The 10,799-nt window shown below is 41.9% G+C and overlaps 1 protein-coding gene across 1 annotated transcript; it reads left to right on the top strand.

Moving 5' to 3' along the window:
- The first annotated feature begins 1,359 nt into the window (after positions 1–1,359).
- Positions 1,360–10,620, top strand: nmur1a (neuromedin U receptor 1a). The gene is made up of 3 exons (XM_034080313.1): positions 1,360–1,381; positions 8,618–9,562; positions 10,103–10,620. The coding sequence occupies exons 2-3, from the start codon at positions 8,644–8,646 to the stop codon at positions 10,483–10,485; spliced, it is 1,302 nt and encodes a 433-aa protein (XP_033936204.1). The 5' UTR covers positions 1,360–1,381; positions 8,618–8,643; the 3' UTR covers positions 10,486–10,620.
- Positions 10,621–10,799: the final 179 nt, after the last annotated feature.

The raw sequence follows: 10,799 nt of genomic DNA, 5'->3' as shown, positions 1-10,799 counted from the left end.
ACCTTGTGTCTCAATGAGAACTACACCTGTATAAATAAAGGCTAAAAAAAACAATAAAAAAACAAAACAGCATATGCAGCAAATACTCGCGGATGCAAAACTGCAGCACGTAGTCAATAAATTATCCAATATAATTGAATCCCACCTTTCCATAAATTAAATTACAATTTCACAAACGCTGAATCAAAAGAGAAACTAAAAAAGATCTCCGACCCCGCACCCTGCCCTCCACCCCTTTCAAGTGATGACCAACAGGAGTCGCTATAAGTTCCAAATCATCTCTTTGTTCATCGATTGTTTAGTTTGTTCAACTCTGGGCTGTTCCACTACCCAGCCTGCTGCTGGCTGATGTCTGTTCACTGGAAAATAAGAAATAGATATACAGCAAAGGTATGTGTGCCTTCATCATGGCCTCCAGGGTCACGCTATTGCACTTGATGGGCAGTAAGCAAGCTCGAATGAGATGAGTGGAGGCAGACTGTGTTTACATCAAACGGTAAAGTTATAGAACTGTGTTTCCCTGATGTCAGATTCTGATGGTGACGGCCATGTTATCTTCCATTAAAGATCCACCATTGTTTGGTGTTTATATTCCTTTTGTTGCTGACTCAAAAAATGTGCCGTTCAGGAATGCATTGCTAGCACTACTATAGCTTCATTTGTTCTGTTCTGTCATGTATCTTGCGTGTAGGATAAATGGACTACAACTGCAACATCGTGTTACAAATTACCATAAATGATCCTTGAATCTTTCTGCCTCTTATCGAGGAGATAAACAGACATGAGCACAAATTGCCATCTGTGGAGGAGTGTCCTTCTAACCCTCCACACAAAAAACAAAACCAAAGCAGTCACACTATGTGTCAAAGAAAGCTCCACTTTGTACACTATAAGGTTGTGTAAAAAGTACTGTAATATTTGAAGCTAAATACTAATTGATACTTTTTTTTGCATCATTACATTGAAATAGTATTGTCCCTTTGTGAAAGGGACACGTATCTTGTTATTGCCATTGACATAAGAGTAATTATACTAGTTAGTGTGGGCAGAGTTATAAATGTAGGTTTGAAGTGAACGTGAGGGGGAATATCAGAGAGGGAGTGTGTGTGTGTGTGTGTGTGTGTGTGTGTGTGTGTGTGTGTGTGTGTGTGTGTGTGTGTGTGTGTGTGTGTGTGTGTGTGTGTGTGTGTGTGTGTGTGTGTGTGTGTGTGTGTGTGTGTGTGTGTGTGTGTGTGTGTGTGTGTGTGGACCAGCGCTTGACGAGAGAGCGACAGAGCAGGAGGAGAGTGGACTGAGAGAGCAGCACATTGTTCACACTCCGCTCAAGATACTTATCTGTCTCTAAGGGAATAGGACAACAGATCAAGCAAACACTTTAGAGGTAAGAAGATTTATGTTCTTTGGAAAGCTATTTATATCCATTATCTATGTTAAAAATCCACCAACAAATGTATCATTTTGTAAACCTGTCTTTTTTATTTTATTTTAATAATAGCGTTTTTTTACTTACACATATGACATAGAAAAAACTGTTATTATAATTAAATGAAGATGCATTGATTCTCTAAACAGCTCTTATGATAATGCCATGATCAAAACATTATATATAGTAGTATTTAATGTTTATAAATAAATTGCTAAGATTATATTTTATATCAGGGCAGTGCATGTCATCAGACATTTTGTAATATTGTATAAGGTTTGCCACAAGGTTTGACACAAGTCCTTCATCTGTAAGTGGTTCCTCCATGAAAACATTTAGCATAACAGGATTGTGGGGGGGAAGTAATCAACGTAAAACACTTGAAATTATATTGTGCAGACGATCAATGCAGGAATGAGAAAAATCCAAACATATTACATACTGCTTTTTAAAATCCTGTTCAAAAAATCATATGAATCAAAAAAGATATCCAGAGTTTAAACTCACATGGGACATTATTGGTATGTAGTTTATCTCCTAGTCTCACTTTTCCTCCTTCTGCTTTTAACATTGTAACAATTCCAATTATGAATAAAAATTACAGAATAAACACAGAATTGCTCATAATTGTGAGAATAGATCATACAAATCAAATGAAGTCATGAAAGGTGAAGCGTGCTCACTGCTCATGAATAAAGAGACATAATGGTCTATCTCTTTAGTGCATAAGGTGAAGGAGCAAAATGCCTCCGGTGTTATTAAAGTGATAGCTTAAAATGACTTGTCGGCATAAAGAAACATCAGATAAATTCCACATACGGGTTTCACCCAATTTGATTTCCCTTTTGTGAAGCAACATACACAAGTCAGCCATTTGCCAGATTACATCCTTGGCTTCTAGGGGAACAAAACATGTATTGCATTCTGGATAAGGTGATTGAAGTTTTCCTGGATACTGATGTGAAGGGGTTTATAGCAGTGGACTAGATACTTCATTGATGTTGGAGTAGGAGATGTTTTTACAGATGCTGCAGTTGTGTAGTTAGCCGAATGGCAAATATCTTTCTCTATAATGAGCTATATATTCAAGGCAGGACTTGTGAAAATAGAATGTCCTGCTTTTTACTGCATCTACATCTACAAGTCATAGTCAATAGCATGGAGCACAGTTGCTGTGAACGTGAACAAAATCTGGTAATAAAGTGAATTTGTGTTGTTTGTTTACGGGAAAGGACATTGCATAATAGTTTTTTATACGCAGAGGCTCTGTTAGTGCTGTAGCTCATTTCATTTCAAACCTTTATTTAACCAGATTGGTCCCATTGAGATCATAGATCTCTTTTTCAAGGGAGACCTGTAATGTAGCTGTTCAATGGCCATACAAAAGCTTTCACGGCAAGGCAATTCAGAAGCATCAAGAGATATGCTCTAATTATTAGAGCATATCTCTTGATGCTCCTTAATTGCCCAATAGATTATTGTAATTGAGGGCATATTTAATCTAGCATATTTAATCTAATCTTTACTTCATTATTAACATACTCTAAAATATAGAATACAATGTAGACTTACTAAGACTGAACTAAAAATATTAAAGGTAACCTACATGACTTGCAGAATACTAATAAAGAATATGTAATGTGTTATCTCAATTCATCAAATCCTCTGCTGATCCTTCAACGTGCAGAGCTGAAATATTCATTAGTCAATACATTTTTACAAAGCACATTATTTTATTATTTTGAATATGCACTGGCTGGACAGAGTGATATAGTAATATGCTCTTACAACCTTCACCCCAAGGTTGACCGCTAGCTTTTATGAATGGTGTGAATGATTAAATAAATCATTTATGGCACACTACACTCCACAACTAGGGAAATGGTGTATTGCATGTATTTTGTTGTAATGCATTGTGTATGCCACCACTGACAACAAGCCCTACCACTGATTGAGTTTATAACTCACGTTCTGTCTTGAAAAAAAGGGATGAATACGGTAACTCTCTGCTGGTAGAGAGAAAATACCTTTGACTCGTATGTAAATGCAAAGAAAATTGTTGGGTGTTCCTGCTTCTCAACTGCCGGTCATTAAACTTGCAGGAAAGTGTTTCCTGTTTTTCTTATTACCCGGCTTTCACTTGGAAAAATTTAAACATCATTGGACATTTCCATTCAACTAATTGACCAGTTCCTACTTCTCCTGCATCGGCTCAAATCTGACAGAGGCTAAATAAGTTCATATGTAATGTCTTTCATGTAATGCATTAATAATCTATACCAAAAAAACATTTTAAATTCAAACATTCATGTAATGACGGAATTATCCGCAGGACAGATGTTTTTAACTTTCATCTCGTCCAAGTTACTCTGAAGCCCTTTAACGTATTACCCAATTACTTTCCTTCAACCGGAACTTCAAAAGCCTTGAAATACTTAATATATAATGATTCAGTGCTTTCTGAAGTGTGCTCCTTTGAACAGGGGGTACAGTACATCTCAAGGACATACTGCTTTCAATGAGAATCTATTGCTTGGTGCCTGTCATATCTCATGTGTTGAGTCAATAATACAGTTTGATTTGGTTTGTTATTTGCCCAACAATATCTTATCCTATCCCCATCAAGAAAAAGCTAGTTTCCCCAGATTATCCCAAAAAATGGAAAACCGGATGACTCCTCACAGGATGTGACAGAAGGTACATAATATCATTATTACAACTACCCTTGTGGGCGACTTTAAATTTAGTGACTCAGGGCTTTGAGTAAACACTGAAAAGTGAATAGAATCGGGAGTCAACTCAGAACAGAAACAGAGCCTTTCACTAGGTACTGACTCACACAAGAAGTCCCCCGTAGCCACCGCTTTTATTAGAGGATCATGGTAATGGGATAAAAAGTCAGATTAGACCTTTTTTTCGAATTTTAAGTGCTTTTGCAACAAAGCATGCCCCTGTGTATTATCCCCATTTCCCTGTGCTCTGCCAGTAAAAAGATTGGAGCGCTCAAATAAATTCACCACTATTACACTGAATGTGGACATGTTCCTTTAACCAGACAGCCACTGGGCCTGCCAATGTGTATTTATCCTACTGTAGATCAAAAGCAGTCCCAAAACATTTGCATGCCTATTTGAGTAGCTTTCGTTCAAACTGAAAAGCACAGCCTACCAACCCCCTTTAAATAATAATAAAAATACAGTAGGCTACATATTTGTGATTCAATTGAATGTGATTTTTTACCCTTACATTGGCTGTGTTCCAAATCCCATCTGTTTTCTCTTTACTCTTAGTATATGGTGCAGCTTCCATTACAAAGTGCAGAGCTTTGCACCCGTATGAAAAAATTAATGTTTCATGAATATTTTCCATCATCGACAGATTTTCTTTGATGTGAAAATCTGAAGGCTGTCAATCATTTTGACGAATGAGAACACTGAGGGAGGTCTAGAATGAAAGTTATTCACAGCGCATTGCCTCTCCTTCAATTGTCTGCTTCATGTGTGACTAAATGGTTTATTCGTCTTTTCTCTACATTCCCTTATAAATGCATACACTATAGGTTTGTTCTTTATGTTAATCAATGAATGAAATCAACTACAAATTATATCAACTACGCGAATAATAGATTTCACATTAATGATGATATTTTACAAGCCTGTCACCAAGAAATTATACCCAACCACTGGCAGTATGCATACCATTGGGACTTACTTAGTCCAATACACATACTACCTTGCTATTTATTATGCCAGGAAAATATTTAGTATGCCACAGTACATAGTATGTCAAATGCAATATGCCAGCTTTACGGGGATATTCTACTGCATCTGGTCGCATTTTGCAGAATGCACTGCAGCATGCTTTTGTATTAAAGATACATGAATTGCAAATGGTATGCAACAGTACATGGAAACAACATCTGGCTCACTGGCAGCTGAACGCACTACAATGTTCACTAGTTAGTGGCTGACTCTGTCTGCTGCTTGGTGTGGAGAAAGTAGAGGAAAGAGCTTTTTTTTATGAAAACACCTGCTCACTGTCCGGCAGTGGCTCAGTCAGTAGGGGCTTGGACTGTGAGCCGTAGGGTCACTGGTTCAAGTCCCCGACCAGACCTAAATATGTAGTGTGGACTTCTACTTGGAGAGGTCCCAGTTCACCTCCTGCCCTGCCATGGTGCCCTTGAGCAAGGCACCAGACATCCCCCTTCCCCCCTCACTCCCATTGCTCCCCGGGTGCTGTACAATAGCTGCCCACTGCTCCTAGTACTAGACTCCTGGTACTAGGATGGGTTAAATTCAGAGGACAACTGTCACTGTGTGTGCTCTGCATGTGTGACCATTAAAGAGGGTTTCATCCGTCCAATTGGCTTTAATTAGAGTGGTCACATTAAAACCATACCAGTACATTAGCCATAAAAACTAAATCAATAGGCTGATAGATTCAAGAACGCTTTGAGTAGGTTGTTAATTATTGGTTAGTTTGTCACTATCAATGTCCCCTTTCACCCTAATAGTAGTAATTCATATATAATAAAACATGAGTACATTACATTGCATTTAGCGGACGCTTTTATCCAAAGCGACTTACAATAAGTGCGTTCGACCAACAAAATACAAACTTGAAGAAAACAGAATCATATAAGTACATCAGGCTTCATAGAGCAAAAACATTTCAAGTGCTACTCAACTGGCTTTAGGTAAGCCAGCCCTTTATTAGTATATACAGTAAGTGCTTTGTTAATAGTTCTATCGCTCGAAGTGGAGTCGAAAGAGATGAGTTTTCAGTCTGCGCCGGAAGGTGTGTAAGCTATCTGCTGTCCTGATGTCAATGGGGAGCTCATTCCACCAATTTGGAGCCAGGATAGCAAACCCACGTGTTTTTGCTGATGGGAACTTGGGTCCCCTTCGCAGCGATGGTGCAGCGAGCCGTTTGGTTGATGCAGAGCAGAGTGCACGTGCTGAGGTGTACGGTTTAACCATGTCCTGGATGTAGGAAGGGCCAGATCCATTCGCAGCATGGTACGCAAGTACCATTGTCTTGAAGTGGATTCTAGCAGTTATCGGAAGCCAGTGAAGGCAGCGGAGGAGCGGCGTGGTGTGGGAGAATTTAGGAAGGTTGAAGACCAGACGAGCAGCTGCATTCTGGATGAGCTGCAGAGGTCGGATGGCACATCCAGGTAGACCAGCCAGGAGGGAGTTGCAGTAGTCTAGGCGTGAGGTGACGAGAGCCTTGACCAGAACCTGCGTCGCTTTCTGGGTCAGCTGGGGACGCATCTTCCTGATGTTGAAAAGCGTGTATCTGCAGCAGCGGGTTGTAGCAGCGATGTTTGCAGTGAAGGACAGGTTGTTATCTAGGATCACACCCAGATTCCTTGCAGTCTGAGTCGGGGAAACAACGGAGGTGCCAATGTTGATAGTCAGGTCAAGAGTGGGACAATCTTTTCCCGGAAGGAAAAGCAGTTCAGTCTTGTCAAGGTTGAGCTTGAGGTGATGAGCAGACATCCACTGAGAGATGTCAGCTAGACAAGCAGAGATGCGTGCGACGACCTGGGTCTCTGAGCGGGGAAAGGACAGAATTAATTGGGTGTCGTCAGCGTAGCAGTGATATGAAAAACCATGCGGGCTAATGACTGATCCGAGCGAGTTTGTGTACAAGGAGAAGAGGAGGGGACCAAGAACAGAGCACTGAGGGACCCCTGTAGTTAATTGACAAGGGTCGGACTCGGACCCTCTCGAAGTTACCCTGTAGGTACGGTCTTTGAGGTATGAGGTGAGGAGGGAAAGTGCAGAGCCTGAAACTCGAGTGCGAAGGAGGATCTGATGGTTCACCGTGTCGAATGCAGCAGACAGGTCCAACAGGATGATGACCGAGGAGAGGGAGGCTGCTTTAGCCGTGTGCAGTTCCTCAGTGACAGCAAGGAGGGCAGTTTCTGTGGAGTGACCTGCCTTGAAACCAGACTGGTGCGGATCCAGAAGGTTGTTCTGATGGAGATAGCAGGAGAGTTGTTTAAAGACAGCGCGTTCAAGTGTTTTAGACAGGAACGGGAGGAGAGAGACAGGCCTGTAGTTTATAACATCAGACGGGTTGAGAGTGGGTTTCTTCAGGAGAGGGTTTACTCTCGCCTCCTTGAGACTGTTTGGAAAGTGACCAGAAGTTAGAGAAGTGTTGATGAAATGGGTGAGAAACGGTAGAATATCAGGAGCGATACTCTGAAGGAGGTTTGAAGGGATAGGGTCCAGAGGACAGGTGGTAGGGCGGGCAGAGGTAATGAGGGTAAGAACGTCACTTGGAGAGAGAGGGGAAAAGGAGGTCAGTGTGTGGGTGGAAGGAGGGTCTGGTGACCCAGCGGTGAGTAAAGGTGAGTCAGAAAAAGAAGAGCGAATATTATCAACCTTTTTTTCAAAGTGGTTAACAAAGTCGCTTGACAGAAGGGAGGAGGGGGAAGGGGCTTTGGGGGGTCCAGGAGGGAGGAGAAGATGGAAAATAGTTTTTTGGGATTGGAATATGAAGATTGGATCTTATCTTGAAAGAAAGTGCTTTTTGCCTGAGAGATCGAAGCAGAGAAAGAGGAGAGGAGAGCCTGATAGGTTAGGAGGTCGTCACGGTGTTTGGATTTCCACCATTTCCGCTCTGCTGCCCAAAGGACGGTTCTATTAGCACGCAGTGCATCATTTAGCCAGGGAGCAGGAGGGGACTGACGAGCCTGCCGAGATGTGAGAGGACAAAGAGAGTCCAGAGAGGATGAGAGAGTACTAGCTGTTACTAAAATATGTATCCCTCATGAATTCTTTAACTTTACTGAAATAATAAGACGTGCTTATGTTTATTTATTGAAGCACCAAGACAAAGATTGTGATTTTTTTTGTTGCTCTACTACAACGGCAGGAAACAGATGGCAATTCAAGCTTATCTAATAAGTCGGTCTTCTTTTCACTGTCAAAGTCAATTCATAACTCATTAGCAGAAAATGCAGTCATAGCTAATCTAATCGTTCGGGAAACATGATGAAGAAAGATAAATGTCATGATGTGAAACTACTACTTCCTTGTACTCTTTCGCAGTAATCGACAAAACTTAGATTTATCTTCAACTACGATTAGAAATGTTATAATCTTAACCTTTATTCTCATGTGTGTTCAAATGATTTAAAATGGCATTTCATACTGATGTCTGTTTAATCTTTTCTTTTCTCAGATACCTTTTCTGATTACTGCAGAGAAATGGCAGCCTTTAACTGCTCTTTTGATGTAATGGCTGAAAAAGGCGGATGGCTTTGTCCTCCGGGGGAAAAGTGTGTCAATCTGACCTCTGATGCAAACGGCAGCCATATTGAACTGGATGATGCCTGTCTGTCGGATGAAAGCTACCTGGAGAAGTATTTAGGGCCTCGTCGATCATCTGTATTCCTCCCTGTCTGCCTCACGTACCTGTTCATTTTCCTGGTAGGTGTCATGGGGAATGTGCTGACATGCACTGTCATCGCACGCAACAAAGTCATGTGGACGCCAACAAATTACTACCTGTTCAGCCTGGCAGTGTCCGACCTGCTGGTGCTGCTGCTCGGTATGCCATTAGAGCTGTATGAGCTGTGGCAGAACTACCCCTCCCTCCTGGGGAAGGGTGGCTGCTACTTTAAAACGTTCCTATTTGAGACTGTTTGCCTGGCATCTATCCTGAACGTAACAGCGCTGAGCGTAGAGCGTTACATCGCTGTGGTGCACCCACTACGGGCAAAATATGTTGTAACACGCACCCATGCAAAGAGGGTCATCCTTACGGTTTGGGGGGCGTCTGTGTTGTGTGCTTTACCAAACACAAGTCTACATGGGATCGACATCCTTCATACTCAATTCACCGGTCCTGCTGGAAACATAACAAGAGAGTTCCCCGACTCAGCAATGTGTACTCTAGTGAAACCGCCCTGGATGTACAACCTGACCATCCAGGTGACCACCTTCCTATTTTTCTTCCTGCCCATGCTCACTATCAGCGCTCTCTACACGCTCATTGGGCTGCAGCTTAAGCGGGAGAAGATGTGTCACACACTGGCGGCAAAGACAGGCTTTGGACAGGACAGCTTCTGTAACATCCGGACACAGCAGCAGAAGGCCCGTCGCCGGCAGGTCACTAAAATGTTGTGTGAGTATCAAAATGGTTTGTACCTTAATACTAACCAGAGTTATGTGCCTAGCTGACCTGTAAGCAAAAATGTTTATGAAATACTAAGAGTCCTAATCGATAGAGTTTTTAAGCCGATGCTAGTCTGGCTCACTGGATGTACATTGTTGGAAAAAGTTAGCAATTGGCCATGTATGTCACAAGGCATTGTCCTCATTTTTGTTTATTTTTTAAACACAAACAAGCCAGAGGGATTTTTCCCAACACAAGAATGCTAATATGTGGAGCCAGCCACTGCCAAACAAAACTAGGTGGAGACCAATAGTGAAGGGTTTTTAAAGATCAGGGGCTGCATTTGCAAACAATCTTGAGAGATCTCCTAAAATAACCTTAACAATTCTACAAAAATCGACAGCTGTCAGCCAGGCAAGATAGTCTCTGCATCGTTGACGCACAGCGCCCAGAGGGACAATTTAATAGATAGCATGTTGGCTTCAATCAATGTAATACTGCTATTGAAATCTCCCCTCCATGACTCCTCCTCTCTTTCTGTCCTTTCAGTTGTTTTAGTGGTGGTTTTCGGGATCTGCTGGGCCCCGTTTCACACTGACCGTCTCATGTGGAGTTTCATCAATAACTGGACTGACTACCACCTGCACATCTTTCAGTACGTACACATCATCTCCGGAGTGTTTTTCTACCTCAGTTCGGCCGTCAACCCTATCCTGTACAACCTCATGTCCACACGTTTTAGAGAAATGTTCAAAGAGGTCATGTGTCATCGGCCCCACGACATAATTCCCAGAAAACACTCACTCAGTGTCACCCGTATGACACTCCGCAGCACCCTGAGTGATGCTCCGCTGAGCTGTGGAGCTGCTGTCGTTGAAGCCGAGGCAGAAGATGGAGAAGTGAGGATAAAAGGTGAAACTTCTTTTTCGTAAAGGGGGTGTGAATGGGGATGAATTGTTGTGGATGTCATGCTATTTTGTTCTGATCCACTGCATCCATCTGTCATCCAGTTTGAGGTGCATTAGCTACCAACTACCAAAAACACAGTCTGAGTGGAAAAACAGAAAAGCCGGAGCTGTGAGGCTGCAGTGTTAGGACCCGATCATTTTGCAAAAGGTTATGCTTTCTGCTCTTTATTTTGTGTTGTTGTTGTGTTGCAGCCACAACCTTTATTTTTGCTAAACTCACAGATCTGTACCAGACGCTCAGTGATGCAGAAAGCTTAAAGCCTCACTCTAGTTGAAAA

Source organism: Pseudochaenichthys georgianus, chromosome 4 (assembly GCF_902827115.2).
Source record: "Pseudochaenichthys georgianus chromosome 4, fPseGeo1.2, whole genome shotgun sequence".
NCBI classification, from domain to species: Eukaryota; Metazoa; Chordata; class Actinopteri; order Perciformes; family Channichthyidae; genus Pseudochaenichthys; species Pseudochaenichthys georgianus.
Note: the sequence above shows the minus strand (reverse complement) of the source record. Positions and strands in the feature narration are given on the sequence as shown.